Source organism: Microchirus variegatus, assembly GCF_963457635.1.
Source record: "Microchirus variegatus genome assembly, chromosome: 5".
Taxonomy (NCBI): domain Eukaryota; kingdom Metazoa; phylum Chordata; class Actinopteri; order Pleuronectiformes; family Soleidae; genus Microchirus; species Microchirus variegatus.
The window spans coordinates 26,305,985-26,327,606 of NC_139806.1; the positions used below are offsets into that span (position 1 = coordinate 26,305,985).

Here is a 21,622-nt window from a genome sequence, read left to right on the forward strand (position 1 = left end):
CGTCTAATTGAAAAACTCCCTCTTGTCACCTTGGAGGACAAAAATGTCCCCTCCCTGAAACGGCTATAAAAGTTGTTTTACTTTCAGTTGGTAAACCAATTTAGCCCAAATCCCAAATCCTCATTAATTTTTAGTGCGCTCAGCTTTTAAAAATAATACTTTTTAATACTTTAAATATTGACGTATTAAATTGCTCCATATGACAGATCATAAAAGACAAACCACAGATCAAATGTTAAAGAAAATACTGTTTAATTAAAAATCTTAATGGCTTAGGCATGAACACATGGCAACACAATGAATGCTGAGGGTATTAAAAAGACAATAAATAAAATCATATTTACACAGGCAACAACAACAAAAAAAGCAATGAAGACTTCTTTTTTTTCTTTTTTTTAGTAGGCAAGTTCCCGTTGAAAAGGCTAGTTATCATGGTTACACTACATATATATCATTAACCACTGAGATCTGAGCTTATACATCAAACCAGCTGAGTTTACCAGTGACTGGGGTGTGAAATGTGTGTGTGTGTGTGAGAGAGAGAGAGCTAGCAGAGCATCTGGCAGCGATGTTAGCCTCAAGTGCCCCCCCCCCCCCCACACACACACAGCGACCTGCACTTTCATGGTCAAGAGTGTTAGTCCCCGCTAAGTGTTCAAACGGCGAGATCAAGTGAACACGAGAGCCAAAAAGGAACTGACGACACGTCCTCTTCATGGCGAGGGGGAAAAAAAATAAAAGAAGAGAGAGAGGCTGAGGGAGCAACATAAAAGGGCAAACTGGCTGCTTTCAAATTCTTTTGGTCGAGGGCAATTAAAGCTGGAAGGTCTCGACGGAGTCACATCCAGACAGAACTACACCGACCTCAGCCTCGTCTGCAGGGACACAATCATCTGACGCTTTATAGTTACATTGTTATTTATTTATTTTTTTACAAATTTTGCTGCATATTTCTCTGTTTTGTTAATATTCTCAGCCTATTTTAGAGGAAAAAGATGATCGAAATAAGACTTGTATTAGATCAACACGTGAAACCCTCTTCACTGATTCTCCGATTAGTTATTATGACACAATATACACCACGTTAGTGTTCGTTTCTCCCGATTTGCAAACTCGTCTGATGAGTGCAGTGTTGCACCCAGTGTTGTCCAGCAGGGGGTGTATTTATTATTCCGTGAGTGGCAGCCATCTTTAAATCCTATGTTGGTGTTTTTGCTGACTTTCCGGGTTGGAAATCCGATTTGAGGAGACGTACCAGTTGTAACTTCTGTGCTAGGTACTCGGAAATTCCAACATCTGACTTCAAATAGGACGAACAATATATATTTTTTAATCAACCAACTGTATCCTGTCTTAAAGGTGTCATATGTAAGAATGTGGCCAAAAACAGTTACTACATTAAAATTCAAAATACAGAGGTCTTTTAGGTTTCGTTTTCTGACGTAACTGGCAACCCGTGGTTGCTCGGCAGCTGAGACTGACTGCAATGATTGGTAGATGGCAGTAGGTGGCGCCACATGCCAAAACATGATTTCAAAACATAAACATGATTTGCGGTCTGCAAAATATTTGTTTTAATGCAAATATAGTACTGTTGTTGTTGGTGAGTTCAGTTTGTTATATGAACATTATTCCTGAGTCTCTGTGACATATTAGGAGGATTTTATGACCAGTTGCTTTACATTTATTACATAATGCACCCTTAAATTAATTTTAAAAAAGGCTGTATGGATTTTTTTTTGAAGCATGTGGACGAAAGACTTTTGGCTTTTCTCAGCTGAATGTGCGGGTTGTGATCGACAGAAGGCACATTTATCGTACGGGTTTGAAATCTCTTAATTTAAAGAAAGAAAACGGAGAACTTGCGCTCATCGTTGAACAGAAAATCACTTTTTTTTTTCTTTAGTTTACACATACGAGTGTAAAGAAACGAGATACTCAGGCCCGTCTTGTATCTGGCTGTGATCCTGGATGTGCACATTAATATGGAACGGCCATCTTTTCCAGTAAACGGAGCTGCTCTTGCTTTACATTTGTATGCTGTGCTGACGCAGCCCTGGACTCAGATCAGACGTCTTTTCATCTCGGCTCTAAATGTGCCTGTGATCCTGCAGGCCGGGGTTAACGTGCAGTTCAACCCCCTCGCCGAGCGTAAACCATCTGATAACGACGCGTCGCGACGACAGAGGTGTGGCGAATTAGGAGTGAAGGCTCGATCAGTGATCGACTGGAGAGAAATCCTAACACCTGAGTGAAAATCACAACTTAAACAACTATTTCTGTGTTAACTTGGAGTTTTTGTGAACTAATGACTTTGAATTGAGAGATTTGAGACACCAACCCTGATCCAATATTTCAGTCACTGAGCAGTTCATTAAAGGTCCAGTGTATAAAATCAAATAAATTAAAATCCTTTAAATTTGGCTGAAATTCAAGATGAATTGTAATTTTTCATTCTTATATCAGGAGCAGGGTCAGCTCTACACAGGCCACCATTTTGGACCATGTTTCTACAGTAGCCCAAAGATGCTAACTGAAGGCTACGTACGGTTTAACAACACACTCGCCATTTAAATATACACATTGTACCTTTCAAATGACTTACAGACAGTCACACATTTCCTTGGTAGGTTAATGTAAAGTCAAGGCTGCTTAAGGCTCAGCTGCAGTTTGAGCTAAATGCAAATTATTATCTTTGATTTTTCATCTTCCACGATGGTTTTCTTTGCTTTTCTACAAACGGAGAAAGCGGAAAATCAAAGTTTTATTGCGAACGACTACATTTGAAGATGTCGTCGTTTTTGGTGATTTTACTTCACACGTTGTATGACGAAGATGCTACAGCTAGGTTTGCTAATTAGCATGCCAAGCTAGCACATTGTGTGGTATTTTATGTGTTAAAAACAAACTGAAGGCATTTCTTTTTGGAATTTTGTCCATACAGTACATTCACTTGAGAACTTAAAAAAAGAACAATTATAACGGCATGTTCAAGAAATAGCTGCTAGCTGAGGGACTCCATGTTATAAACACATTAATTGTGTGGTATTTCTTTTTCTTTAACTGTCATGGATATAAAAACGACAACATTTGATGATTTACTTTTGATTTCTAAAGATTTTCTGACATTTAGCAATAAACCAAAAGGGGAAAAAAAGCCGATGAGAGTGGGTTTTTGGACATTTGGTCATGGTGGCGTCACATTTAATGAGCACTAACGATAAAACAATCTCATTATTTCACATTAACAGCGACAGCTAAAGATTATTGTCAGCATTAATTAATCTGCTCATAATTTCCTGCTGAGTGACTGAAATACCTGAGCTCTGTGAGACCCAGGAAAAAAGTTGGAGAAATGTTTTTTAGAATATTAAATAAAGGAAAAAAAAAGAAATTGTATGTAAATCTGGTGTAGGTTTAATAAATATCAGATTATTGTCTGACACTGTCCTTTCAGCATCAGGACATGGAAACCTGACCTAATACCGAGTACCTGAGTCCACCATTTTCTTTTCTTTTTTGCTTCTCTTCACTGGTGTGGGTGTAAATGTGGTGCTGATCTTAAAGTACATAAACACACGAGAGAGGAAACCTCACTTTTTAAAGACCTCGGTCAGAAACTAGGCGCGAAACACAGAAGCGGTTTTTGACTCTCAGTCACTGTTAGTACCACACTCAGCACGACACGTTATGAGAGTAGTTATTAAAACATTAAACCTCTTATTTCAATACAGAAAACGTCAATGACCCCGAGAGCTGCGAGAAAAGAAGAAGAAATGGGAGTCGTGTTCAAACTTCAGCGTAAAAACCACAGCGACACCAACGACACGATGAAGCCCTGCGACACTGCGCTGCAACTGCACATTCATTAGCACACGCACACGCACACGCACACGCACACGCACACGCACACGCACACGCACACGCACGCATGGCGGAGTTAATCACCAATTTCAACCTCTACCGCAACATATTCGTACGCCACAATTTGCCAAGAAGCTTGAAAAGCACCAAACTGGACTGGGCCAGGTGTGGAACACATGACCCAAATAAAATAAAACAAAAAACTGTGATCCCAAAGGTGCCTCGTTCAAGTTGGATTAGCTTAATGAGAGTTCTTGAAATAATGGGAGGGGGGAAAACGCTGTTATTACAACACGAGTCAACCTCAACAGAGCCGACATTAAAGGCTTTAAAATTGTTTGTTAATGCTGCGTTCAGGTGACGCCAGATCTAACGTTATCTAATGTCTCTCTACTCCTTCAAATTAACCAGACTGAAGGTTTGGACCAAGCTGCTGATGGACTCTGTCCATAGACTGTGTATAAATATGGACAAAGTCTTCCTGAACTCCCAATGTGAAGCCTCAAGATTTGAGTGGACGTCTATTTTCCCATATGCTTCCATTCAAATTGGTGTTCCAGTAGAGTCGCTCCCAGGTGGCTAACTGCTACTTCCGTGGCTTCACGTTTAAAACCAGGAGACTGTCCATTTGTATACACAGTCTACAACACTGCCTTCACTGTGCTTCTTCTCGCTGGTCCAAAAACTTCAAATAGTACTGATGAAATAACGTAGAACAACATCTTCTTGGCGTAAAAACAGTCCATTTACCTGCTGCGTTTCCATGTCGTTCATCTTCTGGTATGACGCGAACACAGCTTCACTCTCCTCTTTCGCGCAGGTACTTGTTCTCCTGCAGGAAAGTGCTTGGTGAATTCTATCCATGATAATGGCACAAAAGTAAAGACAGACAGACAAGAGAGGCGGCACAGCGCTTTGTGCAGGAACTATGTGGCGATGTGCGCCGCGGAAGGGATGGTGACAAACTCTCGCAGGATGTTCTTGGCCGTTTCCAGGTTGTTCTGAGCGATCATCAGGGCTTTCTGGATGTCCTGGATGGAGTAGCCCTGGGACATGAGACATTCGATCTCTCCGTTCAGGGCCAGGCTGCCAGAGCTCGCGTTAGCAGGAGGAGGAGGAGGAGGAGAGGTCAGCGAGGCTGAGGAGGCAGCGGGGAGGTCTGGTAGTGGAGCGGGGTAGTCGCGGTTCAAAGGGCGAGGCCGTCGGTCAGAATTGGCTCGCCGTGGGAGGGGTTTGGGGGGGCGTTCAGGGTCCACACCTGCTGCAAACATACCTGGAAACACAAAGGAGAACTGTTTCTACTTTTTACTGAACAGAGGGTTTTTAAGGCCTGATGCATTCAAATAATTCTAGTGTTTTAGTGTTTGGTAAAGGAATCACACCAGTTTTTTAAGTTTTAAAACAACTAAAAGTACAGAGAAATGTTTCTAATTATGTTGTCCATGCTTCAGATCCAGATCTTGAGCTAGATTTTGACCAAATTACAAATTAACATAGACCAATTTTTTTGACATTTTTAGCAGAATTATGAGCAAAAACTCTTCTCTCTCAAAAGAGTTTGTTTTCAAAAATCGAGCTCAACACTCACAAACCAATAAATTCTGCTTTGGAAAATAACCAAACGTTTTATTAGTTTTGATTTATTTGACCATGTCAACTGCCTATTTGGTTTTAATCGGCTTTAACTGCTTTTTTACTCAGCACTTTGTATGTATTTAACTTACTTAAACTGCTAAGCACTAAGCACTAATCTTAAGAAAATTGCTTTATAAATAAAGTCTCTGATAATTATGATCACCTACGTCGCCAGAACATTTCATCAGGAAATACATACTTGCTTCTACTGCACTGTCGATGCTGAGCGTGCTGAAGGCGGCTGAGGGCCCGCTCATATCCGACAGGGTTCTTCTGGTCGGGGCAGGAGGGACGACCGGTCTGGGACAATCGTAAATGTAGTCCTCCTCCGCCACAGCAGTGTCCTTTTCCTGGGGAACTGCAGCCGAGTGTTGAGGGTGGTCTGGAAAACAAACCCCCACAATTATGATGATCAATACTCAAAAGGATTACAGTATTACAAATTACAAATTGCAAACACTGGAGTTAACATCTAAATATTCATGTTCACTTCTCGCAAAATATTCACCCAGATCATGGTTCTGTGCCGTCTCAGATGATCCAGACTGAGCCTTGATATTACACATGGATTCATATACTTGGGGGTCGTCAGAATCACTGTCCACCGCCTCACTGTTAGGACAAAAGAAAAAGTGCTGTGATGATATTCTTCTTCCAGGGTCTTCACATAATCTGCAGACTTGTAGTTGTACCTCAGATTGGGATATCTCCAATAAATGTTCGCAAAACAACAATTCTGAAGACATTTTACACCATGATAGCTTGTTGCCATCGCAGTAAAACTTCCTTCTACTATTTGTTTACCTTTCCTAAAATAATATTTATTATGAGGCTGCATCTCCTATAAAATATTTACACCAAGGTTTGAAAACAGCACATGAGTAAATGGGGATGTACAGGTTTTAAGAATGGGCTAATCCTGGACGAACAGAGCCCCCTGCTGGACATGATAATTATAGCTCCAGATACATGATTGAAGGATTTAGCCCATTGACAGTCAAAGAGCACATTCATAGGAACATTAATGTGACTCTCCTTATTTATTATTTTATGAAAGGTTAATATATATAGTCAAAAACATGCAGAAACATGCCATGAGCCACAGTTGGGTTACACTGTTGTCAGTTAAGAACCTTGTTTACCTGATGTCGTTGTGTTGGTTCACCTGGCTCGGCGGCGGCGGCACCAAAGAGCCCGTGATGACCGACAGAGGATTGGTGACCGGGAGAGACGTGGGACTCATGTACTCGTTCTCCTCGCAGTCGGACGACGACGACTTCTCCCCGCTCAACACCACGGACGCCGGCAGAGACCTGATCGTATACATTGGGTTGAGAATAATTAATAATAGAATAAATAATTAATCTGTGTAGAAACATTTGCATTAACATCCAATCCACTATACTGTGGACTGAGGCCCACTAGTGGGGCTTGAAGGTATTGTAAAAAGTAATTCACAAAAAAACAGCAGCAGAGCTCCGTACCTTGCAGCCAGACAGTAAACAGCGTTGGTCGCCGACTGAGTTTTGCTTCCCTCTCCACTTGCTTCGTTACTCTGAACAGCAGAGGACAAGGCTGCTGGAGCCTTGGTTGCGGGACGTGGGACCATGTAGTTGGCAGCCCAGGCAGGCTGGTCTGGGGTGGAGGGCAGCGGTCGCCTCTGGAGCCTCGAGTCCTGGCTGAGGAGGGAGGGGCGCTCTGGAGGAGGAGGAGGCGGCAGCTCTCTGAGGGCCGGAGGCAGAGGTAGAGGCTTGTCTCGGTGAGTTGCCGGCAGCTGCGGAGAGGTTGGGAGGTGGACAGCATGTTTTTAACAAACGAGTTTAAAGACTTTTGTCTCTGATCCAGCAAAATAAAAGTAAAGCCATCCTTTCATCCTAAATTTAAGTCCATTCTAAAAACCCAGAGGGACTCAGGTTCACACACGGACCTTGGCTGTGGCTCCCTGGTGTGAGCTGGAGGGTCTCTGCTGCAGGAGGTCCAGTCGTGGGGGAACCGGAGGCAGCTGAGACACTGGAGACGCCGGACGCTCGACCTACAGTACACAAGAAAACGCATACATTTAAATCGCTCAATTTAAAGTCTCAACTGTGACTGCGACACAGATTCTTGAGTCGATGTTTGTGACTGACCTTGGTGCAGGCCAGCCTGCTCATGACAAGGTGCTGGTCCTCCATGCGATCGTCATCTTCCTCGTCGTTTCCAGAGGCTTCTGCTCTGCTGGACGCCTGGAAGCCAGCGAAGGAAGCCCCGCTGGCCTTCGGGTGGAAGGGGTCGACAACGATGGGCTCTGTGCCTTTAATCTCACAGCGGCAAAATGGACAGCCTTGACCTTCTGACTCCTGACACACACACACACACACAGGGAGGAAAGTTAGCAAGGCCTTTGTGTCAATATACGTCTTTACAGGCAACTTTAATGTTGCACTTTAATTGACATAGTTTTAAGGTAAAGTAATAAAGAGATGTGAAGGGAATGTATTTTCTGGTTCTTTCATTTGTAGACAAACAAAACTTCCTCATTTTGAGGTTTTGAAGACAAAAATTGGCATTTTTCACCATTTTCTAACTTTCTGACATTTAAAATCAGTGGTAGTCAAAGATGAAAAAAGGCTCAACACATTATTTCTGTCCTGAAATGAAGCCGACGAGGATGGATAATGTTCTCAAAGTGACTTCAAGACTCTTATTGTGAAACAGTGTCGGTGTGGGAAGTGTTGAGTTTCACTGACTGAAAACTAAAATAAAGAGGAAGTGACTGAAAAAAATTGCGTTTTTGAAACCAGCTTTTCTGTTAAGAGTGGAATGCAACGCATCAATGAGATCAGAAACCACTTAAGCTTTTAAAACGTAATATAAAGAAAAGAGAAAATGGTACATTTCTATTATCTTATACAAGCCTGCTTCAAAAAAAATACAGCTCATTGCAAAACCTTGAAATGTTTTTTAACTTTATGGAGTAGTATATGTGGAAAATAAAACAAGAATATTAATTGTATTGTACCTCTCTTTTGAACAATTATGAACTGATTCAGTTTGGGAAAGGTGGTGCACACCCCACTATACTGCTAGACTGAATTAATCCTGCTGCTAGAGGCACTTTGGAATGAAATACATCAGATTATTAAATTATTAACACAATTGAAGCTCTCAGGACTGGAAGTGAATCTAATCATGAGGCTCTTAGGGATTCCCACCCACTCGGAGCAGACGGCCTCACCTGCCATGCAGTCAGACAGGAGGTGCACATCAGGTGCCTGCAGGGCTCGATCTTCACATCCTTGTCGTTTTCTGCGCAGATCTTGCAGAGCTGGAAAGTGGAGCCCATCTCGCAGTAGAGCTCATACTGCTCCTGTAGGGACAGAGGAGGGAGAAGAGGATGAGGAGGAGGGCGTTTAAATGGACGAGTGTAGTTGTTAACATGTCATCCTCAGTGTGGAGAAGGTGTTATTCATTCTACATCTCTTGTGCAGCTCTAAAAACAGATTTCCTGAGACATGAGGAAGTGGTTTATAGAAGGAAAAAACAAATAAGGCCCAAACCTGAGTGACTTTGATGTGGTCCTGTGGAGAAGGCTCACACAGCCCGGTCAGGTCTGGGTTCTGTGCACGGCCATCTGGGAACAGATAGCTGGAGAAACGCCACATAAAAACAAACACAGGTCACGATGTTAGTTTTAAGCGTTTAAAGCAATGTAGAAAGTGCTCCGAGTTGGGAATTCTGACCTTTCCTATCATTTATTTTATATATTCAGTGGGTTGGCAAGTCTGGAAAAAACAGGAATAGCAGCCACAGAGCAAATCCAACTCCCCTACAACAGCCCCCCTCTTTAAAGCTCTGCCCATACATGTGTAGTCTGTAGTGGAACTGGGAATTTCCACTAATTTGCACTTGCTGGTTTTGTTTGGTTTGAGTGTATTCTGCTTTAAATAGCCATTTTAAGAATGATTCTGGTAAACTTTTCTAGTCCGCCATTAGAGGCATGCAAACTAAGGCATACTCTACCCCCCAGAAAATATACACTACCGTTCAAAAGTTTGGGGTCACTTAGAAATTTTTGAAGGAAAAGCACTTTTTTTCAACGACTATAACATTAAATGAATCATAAATACACTCTATACATTGTTAATGTGGTAAACAAATATTCTAGCTGCAAACGTCTGGTTTTTAATGGAATATGTATATGTATAGAGGCCCATTTCCATTGTGTTTGCTAATCGCGTTAGAAGGCTATTGGATCTTAGAAAACCCTTGAAAAAACCCTTGTGCAATGATGTTAGCACAGCTGAAAACGGTTTTGATGGTTCTTTGACAAAAGAAAAGTGAATAAAAATCATTATTTCTAATTTTGTCAATGTCTTGACTGTATTTTCTATTCATTCTGCAACTCTTTTGATGAATAAAAGTATGACTTTTAATAGAAAACACAAAAAAATAGCAAAGGCGACCCCAAACTTTTGAACGGTAGTGTACATAAATTGATACTTTGACACAGTGCTGTAGCAAGCAACTCACAATCCTTCTCTGTATCCATCAATGAGGGCTTGGAAAAGTGGTTTGTTGTGAGGGATGGTCTGCAGGATGTTGCCGTCAGCTGTCACGTAGCCGATCGCCCATTGGCCGAGGCGGGTGCAGCTCAGCCTGAAGATGTAACTGTAAGGAAAGAAAACGATGATGCAGATCGAACAGCACACAGTTAATGTTCATTCGTGGTTGTTTTTATTCCTTCCCGGTTCACACAGGGTAATGATTCGCCTTAACTGTTGCTCACCTGCCAGGTTTGTGGATGAACCTATGCAGCCGGGCCTTGACCTCATCATAAGTTAAGAAGGCCATGTAACCAGGATGAGTGACAGCCAGACTGTTCCAGTTCCTTAATAGAGACGACCATGGCTGCAAAACACACAGACACAAATGTGATTATTTTATTACTTTATTACTATACGATGTGTATATACTATCTTAACCATGTTGAGGTAGCTCAAAGTTCCTTGTCAAGTAGCGGGAACATGATAAGTTCTGTGTGCCAACAAGAAGAAATCTGTAACACTGGATGTAAACATGGTTAATGTTTCCTGAACAGTTCCTTTAAAGTTCTATCGAGAATGGATTTGTGAGAGTGCAGATTGCAACAAACAGAGGACACGTCAGTGAAATATGGTGGTTCTTCACCAACCAGATAGGATGTCCTTTTAAAAGCACAAAATGCATGCTCCGAATGATTTGTCTGTCCAGGAGGCAGTAGAAACATGGCAGTGCAAGATGGCTGTCTCCGTAAAGTCCAATAAAAGGCTTATTCTGAGGCAACGAGAGCCAGAATTGTTATTTTGATTTGAATTGATTATTTGGTTTTAGAGTTTTAAAACAAGCTACAGGTTCTTAAATGTGAATGTCTTCAGATTTCTTTACTCCGTATCCCAAAAACAAGACATTTGAGAACATGATCATTTCAAGGTTTGGGAAACACTGACATTTTATGGAGCAAAAAAAGAATCGAAATGTATGTTTTAGTTGAAAATAATCAAAGAAAACAGAAAATATTCACATTGAAGAAGCTGAAAAACCACGCAGCTCTATTTAATACACGTCAAACCCACTAACATACTTATGGGTAGTATATTTGTATATACGTTTCTGTCATTAAGCCCTGCTAAATGTCGCAGGGTGGACCTATAATTATCAATTTATATCAATCATTAGCTTCAGTGATGACCAAAAGCCATGAGAATTCAGGAGCCAAACATGCCCAATAACCAGATCACAGAACACAGAACACATGACACAGCGTTACAAAACACGCGAATCAAATTTAAAACTTCCGCAGCACAGCAGCCTTATTGATGAGAAAGTCTCGACTGTCCTTTTATGTGTCGAGTCAGTCTCAACTACGTCTGCACTTCAGAGCAGAGACCGATTCACTGAAAAATTAATGAGGTCAATGAATGTCTTCTCCAAGAAATCAGACCTCAGCTCAGATTACAGATGTTGTATCTCGACGTAATTTGTTTGGAGACCTTTTACCAATTACTCTACTTGGTAACATATGGGTTTTACGGACACTTCAACGGTTATATACAGAATTATTCTCAAAATACTATACGGCCTTACCTGGAAGAGTCTGGTGAAGATGTCAAACTCAAAGACAGAGATGTAGTCGTTGCAGGTGAGGTCGATGGTAGACTTCAGGGCCATGGCCTCCAGGCCCGAGCTGATCGGGTGAAACTCGTGGAGAGCCTGACGAAACGTCCTCCATGGCACTATGGTCCTTCATGAGTATGAGGGTGGGCAGAAAGTAAATAGGTTTTAAAGGACTCAAAACACAGAATTTTTACTTTAAAAAAAACCCCATACAAATGAAGTTTTAGTTCAAGTTTAAAAAAAAAAGAAAAGAAACTCACTTGTCCCCAAATGACCTTCTCCAAAATTCAGCAGCATCAGCTTTAGTGATCCTAAAGTTGTCGCCTTGAAACAGGCCGTTTGGGAAGATGGCCTTGAGCTCTGCGAGCATGTGACTGAAGATCAGAGACAGCTTGGTAAGGTTTCTCCTGGAAAGAGAGAAAGAAAGAAACCGTAAAAGAGAGAACACAAATTAGTGAAGGACATTATCATTCACCTACTTAACCTACTTTCAGCTTTAATGATTCCTTTGTTATATGGAGCAAAGAAACCAGGGAATATCCACATTTAAGAAACTGAAAAAACATCAAATATTTGGCAGTAAATTAGCCCTAATATTCACTGAATGTCAAGTGGTGGAGACATGCGTTGAGCAATTTCATAAATATCAATATTTAATGCTTTTCTGGGTTCTTTTTCATTATCTTTAGGTTCTGAACACATTTCTGAAATTCAAGTAACCTTGATCAGTGTTTTCTTGTTTACCATTTTGTATTGAACAGTAAAAAACTGAATTCAGTTTGGCTGTAAATGAGTCCAAATTTGCTCTTGCCACTATTTATATTTCAATTTGGGTCACAACGATAGTGTGCCATCTTTAAAAAGTAAGCCAATGTTGGTTTATTATCTGGCTGAAATGAACCTTATCCAGTGCCAGTTTTACTATAAACCAAAGGATTCAAGCTACAACTACATTCAGTTTTAGTTTGTCGCGTTGATTTCTGACTGGTTGATGCTTAAACGTCTTCGTAAAGCCAGAGCCAGCTGTGGTTATTTTTGGCTTGGTCTGCTCGTCGATGCACAGAAGCTTGATAGAAATCTGAGCGCACCAGAGGAAGGATGAACTTTCGCTGAGTCACCGCTTTTTCTGAGAAACAGAGGGAAGTGAATGTGATTGCGAAAGTTTAATCGCGAGTCTCTCGTACAGTTTTTTTTTCATGCTGATTAAGCGACTGGAAAATGTCATGAGCCTTTTCAGACTTTTCAGCAACTTTATACAGACGTGCAGTGTTGGGTAAACGAAATTATTGAATTTTACAGAGCTGTGTCTATCTTTAGTGGTTAAAGCCCAAAACATGTACTATATTTATATCTATAGGCCATAGCCAACAGGGTAGCTGTTCAAAAACTAGGCCAATGCAATGTTAATGAGTTACTCTGACATGTCTCTAAATTTGGTTTCTCTTTGTCTGACGGGAAAACAAAGGCAACACCGGGGCTAATTCTTTGTGCAGTTCTGCTCTGTAACAATATGGAATCCCTTGTAAATTGATCTACATGTCGCAGATTCATATTCTACAACAACTATTTTCCAAGCATCTGTTATGGCTATTGCACCATGATAAGTCTACCTGGGCTGGGAATTCTCCTCGAACATCCTCTCCTTGGCCTCTTTAAAAAGGCTCATCGTCTGCTTCGTCTTGTTGGTCAGGTTCTCCATGACAACGCGGAAATACTCGTTCTCCCCGAGGATCTCCATTTTGCCCTCATATCGGGAGAGAATGGTGCGTAGGTGCTGGTATGTGTCCGGGAGTAGGTCCAGGATGTAGGGTGGGCTGTTCTTCAGAGCCACCTTGGGGTTTTGGCACAAACGCACCACCTGGAGAGCAAAAACAATGGCCTATTTAGACTCTTTTCATAAGCTATTAATATGACAATATGAGAAAACAAGACCGAAACCCTCAATGCTGGTACAACCACCCTGAGTCTGCAATGTTTGCCTCCATTAGAAAAAGTAAAAATGTACGTTTGTCTCACACACAAAAGCTATTTGTCACTATTTCGAGGCAACCTGCAAACTAAATTCTAAATGAGGATATGACCCAATGACGACAACCCTCGTTGAAAAGTCAAAAGACTCTGTCAAAATACAGGCAGACAGGTACCATATTCAATAATTAGGAGAAAGTAGGGGGGAAATGTTTCAAAGGGTGATACTAATTTGAAAACCATAAATTGTTCAGCCCGAGGAGAAAGTCCTCAAAAGAAGTGTGTTTTCCTGCCAACATGGCAGAGACCACAACTTCATCACATGACGTCCAGAGCTCTGAGATAAACTTTCGGAATATAAAGCCACTGAATGATCTGTAGCTAATTTATGTAGACATCAGCTCGGCAGCACGGTGGCTTAGGGGTTAGTTAGCACTGGTAGTGGTCAGTGTCGTTGCATTACAGCAACAAGGTGGGTTCGATTCCTGGCCTGGGACCATCTGTGTGAGTTTCCTCCCACAGTCAAAACCCTGCAGTAACTGTTAACAGGACTATTGTTGACTAAATTGAGCAATTGCTGATGAACCAACACAACCATGACTTTAATGAAATTACTCCAAAAGACCAAGAGGAGACGAAGTATGTTGAAATCATGGAAAGCTCTGTTCAGCTTCAGGAAAGTCATTATAAAATGAATTTGCCTTTCAAAAGTGAAAATGTCACCATGCCAAACAACCTCTGTGTTGCCAAGCAACGCATTCACGGCCTAAAAAGGAAACTTGCAAGTTTTCATAGTGAGTACACAAACCAACTGATAGCTTGTTTTTCTGACTGGCAGAAGCTAAAGGTTGCAGTTTGCGTGGATCCTCAAAGAAAACAGCTGCAGCTTGGAAATACTCGTGCTGATGCTGGTATGGAAAACTTCTTGAAAGTCCGAGTTACACGTCTGAACAATCTACCATTTAGCAGTCAGTAGTGGCTGAAATTGGGACTTGGCCACTACAATGACGATAAATATCCTTTCCTTTCCTTCTTTAAAAGAATAATTTATGTACACATACTTTGCACTGGTATTTATAGCCAAGATCTGATAACACATCAGAGCATGCAGTAGTTCAACAGTCACTGTAAACTGTGACAAATTCTAACAATAGACAGTTTGGGTAACAAATACAGTAACATTCTGTCACATTTCTGCTTAACTGGATGCTCGTGATGACCTAGATTTGGTCATAGCCACACTGCAGTAATGAAACGAGCGAGTTCACCGTTTTATTATTAGTAATGGTCAGTGCAAGAAAACAAGACAGTGTTGCACTACAACCAGCATCAGACAGGAACATCATGTTTGCTAATGATGAAATAGAGTAAAAGTAGTGTCACATTCATGACAAATGGCAGTGACGTGAATGAGAATATGCTTTCATTTAAAGCACCAACATATTAACTGTGCCCATTTTAATGCCTGAGTTCAGCTGAATGAGACATTGAAAGTCAATGGTAAACATTACTGCACTTCCCTTTTTTTATTATCATGAAGGAGACCTTTCAAAAAATCAAAAAACACAATGGCTGCTTTATTCTTATTTATTTATTTAAAAAGGGAAAATGCACATCCATGCAAAGTCTGTCTTGTATGTAGTATTAACCTTTAAAAGCGAATACAATGGACTTGTTCAAGACATGAGCTGGCTGCTCGTATATTAAGCTTACATCCGAAGACTACTATCACAGCATTTGCGGCTGAATAAAATGTACTAATATTTACCACATAGCAGGTTTATTGACCTTAAAGAGCAAGGACCATGGACGTGTTTAAAATATGAGCTGGCTGTCACCTACCAGCACTGCACTTTAAGTGATTATTATGTCTCAAGACTGTTGCACAGCGAATAATTTCAATACATCTGAATCAATACACACATTGGCAGGGTGCACTACTTCTCTAATACTTCCGTTGCACTAATTGTTTTTTCAGCACAGCCCTAACTGCAATTTTGCATTGGCAGGTGTCAATAAATAAATAGCGACAGCATCATAATGTGTACTTATTGACAAAATGTGACACCTAATTGCAAACTTCAAAGGCTGTGGGGAAGATGAGGTTGAAATAGAGAGGTAAGTGTTTTTGATGTCAGTGCAAATCCATCCATCCTTCCATTATCTAAACTGCTAATCCGTTATGGGCCGTGAGAGTCGATGAAACAATCTGAAATGAGTACACAGAGAGGCAGGGTACATCCTGGACAGGTTGACAGCATATCGCTGGACCAACACAACCATGAACACTCACATGCATGCAAACATGCATGAAAATACAGGTAATCAATATCAGCAAAACTCCACACCAAAAAACTCCCCTCCGTCTGTTATACCGTAATACAGGTACACTGAAGGGTAATACACAATTACAACATTCTCTAGTGCAGTCCTAAGAGGAGGAAACCAGCTTTAAAAAAAAATCCAAATTGTCAAACTGTAAATGGGATCAATGCTATCTGGTGATGCATAACATTGTAGATGTAAATGAGGCAGCAGGGCCACATTTGCAATGCTATCTTTGAAATGTTACATCCTAAAGCTTCTCTTCCTCTTTAACTCGTGCATTTGCCTTCTCTCTAACGTTTAATGGGTAAAATAGAAACTACATAGAATACTTAGTGTATTTTGACATACTATGTATCCCATCATTCACTGCATAACATCAGCGACATCAATGTGACGTGTTTACTTGTTTTTTACTGGAGGAAAATGTGTGTATGAGTAATGTATAAGTTCAGTATTACGATGGCCATCTATGTCAATTTAGCCAACAGTGGTGATGACAAAACCAGGGACGTGGCACTGTGACTGCTCACACGCTTCACATCATGTTGTTACACTGGTATAACATTGTCAATACCTTATCCATGAGTTTCCAGCATTTCTCCACCATTTTCTTGTCGACCACAGCAGGTTGGTGCGGCTGGAGAGGCTGCTGGTGGGGCTGAAAGGCGTCCTTCATCAAGCCGATGAGACCGGCGCCCCTCCTCGGATTTCCGGCCATTAAAATCGGTCTACGACCGAGGGGGTCAGCCCCGGGGCTGCGGTTGACAACCAGGAATTATTCTTGACACGTTTCCTTTCTGCTCCCAAACAGAACGACCACTATTTCTGCGCCTTGTCAGCTCTCAACATTGGTACAAATTTGTCATGCAGAGGCTGTCCAGCAGTAGAACAAAAAGCCTGTGTGTACACTGTACGCGACGCAGCTAGCAGCTAACAGGCTACATGTGAAAAAGCCTCCAGTTCAGGACATGGTCGCTGTTGTTGTGTTGTCTGCTGTCAGACACTTATAGCTGTTCCTTCCCAGCGACGGCGAGTTAAAGCCCCACCTGAGGAACCAAGCCCGGCTTATTATAAACTCAGGGTGTTCATAAGCCACACAGAGCGATCACCAGTCAACAGCAGCAGTAGCAGATCCAACCAACGACAGAGCAGCAGAGGCTCGAGTAAACAAGGATGTCCGGCAGCGACCTTCAAAGTAAAAGCACGGGCAGTGACCGTGCAATTCTGCGCTGTTGACTGTGGCTAATTTAATAAAATCTAATTAAATTAAATTTAACTCTATACCGCGAAATCATTGCAAATACTTATATAAACTTCATGGCAAAATTGGTGGAAAATGTATTTATTTTTTTTAAATTAAAACAGATTACGTTTAATTAACACATTTAATGTGTTGTAATTACTTTATTAAATTTGTTTTACTGCAATAATGCATATCTTGCGGAAATACAAATTTACTTTGAAACTATAGGGTAAAATGAGCGCAAATATGTATAATTACAATGTACAATATGTAATACTAGATGTAAAACATACATTATTATTTTTATTATATTCAAAACCATATGAAAAAACATTGCAAACATTTTATTATTTCTATATTGTACAATTAGTGCAAACACTCATTTAATTGAATTTGACTATGTGGTAAAACTGGAGCAAAAAAAAAATTGTAGAGCATTAGTTTTTTTTTTTTTAGAATGGAATACGCTACAGGAAACCCTACGTTTAAACAAATTATCCATAGGCATAGTTTAAGTAGCAATAAACATTGTTTTGCATCATGACTGTGCAAATCAATCTTGTTTGTGTCACCATAACTTTGACTCCATCGACAAAGACTCAGAATGTCTCAAACCCAAAACAAAATAAAACTGTACTCTTTGTTTAGAGAAACAAAACGTTTTTTAACAGGAAAAAAAGACAACTGTAGTATAGAGTAGTATCCTTTTGGCTGTTAACGACCAGTAACTTCTTTCAGGAATGTTTCCATCCAATAATAGCTGCTGATATTGCTCCATATTCACGTTTTTAGCGATATCAACAGCTACATTTGTTAGAGGTCATGTCTGACACTGGACAAAATAACTTCAACTTTAATATAAATGTGTGGTTCTGCTTCCTTAATTAAATCACTTTTTTTCCGATCACACTGGCTGTTTATAGCACTTTCATATAAAACTATTTCATATAAAATGTAATTACAGCTTCTATTGTACGTTCATCCGATTCTGTTGTATTTTGTGGAGGCATGGAAATCAACACGTCTCTGCAATGTAAGTTACCATGTGTATAATGTTCATGACTATAATTCTGACATTTAAGCAGATTCCATGTGGGACACAAAGACTCACTGAATCGTTTGCTGGGTACAAATAAGATGTAAATCATTTTCTTTGACCTTCTTAAAAATGCATCATAGGCCAAACCAAATCTTTAGACTCTTAAATTGTCTTAGAGTTTGGACAAACAGAATAAAATGCTAAGGCAAACAGCATCATGACAAAAGTGATTGCTTGAAGTCCACTTTTCTCCCTGCAGCAAACATGCTTGGTCTTCTTCTTATACCCTCATTTAAATCCAAAGCATCTACATTTCTTGGAGTCTTCCATTTTCCAAATTCACTGTGGGCAAGTCAGTTGTGTTGACACACACTTTGAGACAGGTCTGAGTCATCGTGGCTCCCTTTGCATCATCACATTATCATATTGGAGCTCCTTGAAAACTCAAAGCAATGTTCAACAGCTGAGCTCCCAGCTCTGCCTGCTGCCCTCCAGGTAAGAACTCTGCAGACAGCTCTCTGTAAGTGCTACAAACTCTGCGCTCCTGAACATCCTCCCTATGAATGCTGTGTTTCCACATATGTCGCGCCTCACCATATAACACGACTAAAGATCTGCGAGGAAGATGCACAGCTACGCGGACTTCCTCTCCGAGTCCCATCTCAGGCAGACCCTGGTCGAGTGACATGGTGAGCGTCGTGTTTGACAACATGTTGACGGTGACCAGACGCTCCCCCCACAGCCAGGAGTCATCAAGGTGTGGATCGATGGCAGAGCCTCGCTCAGGATGGTAGTCCAAATTGCACTGCTCCACTGGTTGGAAGCCTGCTAGATTTGGCTCCTGCTGCATCCTGATCACGAGTTCTTGGCTTAAAGTCGAGAGTCCACTGAAGCTGCCCACACGCACTTTCCTTTTCTTGAAGTTAACTTTCGGACCAAAGTCCTGCAACAATAAAAAATAGATCTTTTTATTATTATCATTTGTCAGTAAATGATAACACTAATAGAATATTCATTGGAAATTGTCCCCTAGTTCTCTGCAGACAGTGTCACTGACTGAGTTCCAAAACTCTGCATTATAATGGTTATAAACTATGAGGATAAAAATGGTGTTAATGTTACACACTGGATTTATATGTCAGACAAGCACATTTTTAATGGGAAATGACCTGTTTCCTTCGACCAGACTGGGACAGATTCCACGCATCCTGGTCCATGGAGTTTATCAGCGTCTTCTCCTCCTCTTCTGATATAAAGTTCTCCCACAGGAAGACACCAGGAAAGGGGAAGGATGTGGCCTTCGCATCTTTGCAAATGGCAAGCCTCGTCTCAGGATGAAAGAGGAAATGATGCACAACCTTCACAAAAAAGATATGAGTTTTACTCCCCATGAGTGTGAAAAAATGTCAGTTTTTATAGTACTGAACTAATGTGTTGTTGACAGGAAACTGGCAGACTCACAAATTTAGTCCTTTCCTGTGTCAAGAAATGACAAACAAGTCAAGAAATTAAGCAGCACCTACAGCGAAGTGATTATTTAATATAGTTACAGCACTTTAACTTCACTTGAGTGTCTTTGTGTCATGTTTTGCTGAAATTTTAAGATTTAAGAAGTTAGTTAGAAGCAATTAGTTCAAATAATTTAAAAAATAACTATACTGAACCAAAAAATAGTTCAACTTAATCTCACAAGCTGTGATCTGCAAGTTACTTTTCACAATAATGCATTAATAAAGAAAATCCAATATTATTACTAGATTGATGTAATTTATTTATCATTATTATTTTTTTATAATTATCATTATCATCTCACCACAGTTAATGCAGCACTTTTAACTTGCATGCAGTTTTACTTATCATAAACTACATTACAGTGTTACACATTAGTATTACATGAATGCTCCATCTAATACTGTGCTATAGGTGACAATACACGTGAGGAAAATGAATACATATTACATTACACATGCTTTTTTGGACAACATAGCAACAACATTGGAACTTTTCGAGGGCGAATTGATGATAAATGTCTTGCGAGGGCACCCGTAGCTAGTTGTGACTGAAGCTAGCAACAAGTAAGCTAGCCGCGCCACGTTAATTGTCCCTTAGATCTCTTTTCATTCGAAATTATTTGTTTACCTGAGGTTCACTAGTCTTCACACACTCTTCTCCCCTTAACTTTTCACATAGGAGACACCGGCGGATGCCTTTACAGGCACACGAAGTCAGGCCGTCTCTACTGTCAGGGGGTGCCATCATCATGTTACACCGACGACTTCCGTGTTGTTAGCATGGGAGCTAACCTGAGGTCAAAAATGACAACATCGCCACCTAGCGAAGCCTGGGGAAAATGGTAACAACACTAGTACAACTACTACGACGAGTAATAATAACACTTATTTTTTATGATCATATTGTGAACAATACATTTGAGCACTGATAAGTAAATAACCATAAAGTGCTTTCTGAGGTCCAAATGAAACTAAAAGGTTTATGGGTTTGAATAACGTATATAAACACACAAATACAAAGCTACTAATAAAATAAAATAGCAATACAGCAGAAATAATTCGTTATATCAAGAGGGATATTGCCATGTATTGTACGTTACATTGACCGTGATTTATTTATTATTCATTATTATTATTATTATTATCATCATTCTTATTATTAATAAATGTTAATAACCATTGTAAACATGTATACATAATACAATTGTATGTTCAGTAGGGGCAGGAATCACAATGTACCTCACGATACAATTTCATTTAAATGAACCTGCAAAATAAGTTTAGCACCAGCTTTGAAATACAGTGGAAATATGTCCAAGCATTTTTGCACAGCAAGATATATAGTAAAGGTGGCGAAGAGAAATACAAGCAAGCTGTTGAGCTGGCTTGGAGTCAATAGGGGGCGCCAAAGACAATGAAATTAAATTACATTGTGCTGGATGGACTTATTTTCAACCCTACTGTGTAAATACTGCACATTGTCCAGGACATGGAGGCTAAAGACACATTGGAAGCATTCAGACCTGTGCTTACCATGATCTTGATGTCAATGTATGTTAATACCAGGTATGAACGAGGCCATTTGTCACATATGCTTGAAGGATGTGGGAGGAAAATATTTGTCTTCTACCTGTGAAGTTACTGCTGATCACTGGGAGATTCAAGGCCTGTATTCAAAGGCCCTGCATTTGTTTTTTCACCCATGAAAATAACAGGCTCACTGCACCAAAGAGCAGCAGTTCACTAATGAACACTTGCATTATCAATATGAGCCTCATACTTCCAAGACTGACTCCATACTTAAATTATTTTTTTCTTGTTTCTCTTTTTTTCAGAATTTCAAGTACCTTTCACTGTATAATGATGTTGTTTTGTACTGTATGTGGTGTTATTGGTATT

The 21,622-nt window shown here is 40.4% G+C and overlaps 2 protein-coding genes across 2 annotated transcripts; both read right to left on the bottom strand.

The window, feature by feature from the left end:
* Positions 1 to 4,790: 4,790 nt before the first annotated feature.
* Positions 4,791 to 16,648, bottom strand: LOC310927160 (E3 ubiquitin-protein ligase CBL-like; the record flags this gene model as incomplete). Its single annotated transcript, XM_083889444.1, has 15 exons — positions 4,791 to 5,137; positions 5,699 to 5,881; positions 6,008 to 6,111; positions 6,642 to 6,812; positions 6,984 to 7,273; positions 7,427 to 7,531; positions 7,629 to 7,838; positions 8,717 to 8,848; positions 9,039 to 9,126; positions 10,012 to 10,149; positions 10,268 to 10,389; positions 11,605 to 11,761; positions 11,895 to 12,041; positions 13,245 to 13,492; positions 16,505 to 16,648. The coding sequence occupies 15 exons, from the start codon at positions 16,646 to 16,648 to the stop codon at positions 4,791 to 4,793; spliced, it is 2,586 nt and encodes an 861-aa protein (XP_083745570.1).
* Positions 16,649 to 18,454: 1,806 nt separating this feature from the next.
* On the bottom strand, positions 18,455 to 19,548 carry alkbh4 (alkB homolog 4, lysine demthylase). The gene is made up of 2 exons (XM_083888853.1): positions 19,382 to 19,548; positions 18,455 to 19,155 (listed from the first exon to the last, which is right to left on the bottom strand). Exons 1-2 carry the CDS (start codon positions 19,427 to 19,429, stop codon positions 18,634 to 18,636), a joined length of 570 nt encoding a protein of 189 aa, XP_083744979.1. The 5' UTR covers positions 19,430 to 19,548; the 3' UTR covers positions 18,455 to 18,633.
* Between the last annotated feature and the right edge of the window lie 2,074 nt (positions 19,549 to 21,622).

Coding starts and splice junctions, on each gene's coding strand:
- alkbh4 (XM_083888853.1), bottom strand. CDS start 19,429: ATGGACCAGGATGCGTGGAATCTGTCCCAGTCTGGTCGAAGGAAACAG. Junction 19,156..19,381: donor AGTCTGGTCGAAGGAAACAG/GTCATTTCCCAT, acceptor TTATTGTTGCAG/GACTTTGGTCCGAAAGTTAA.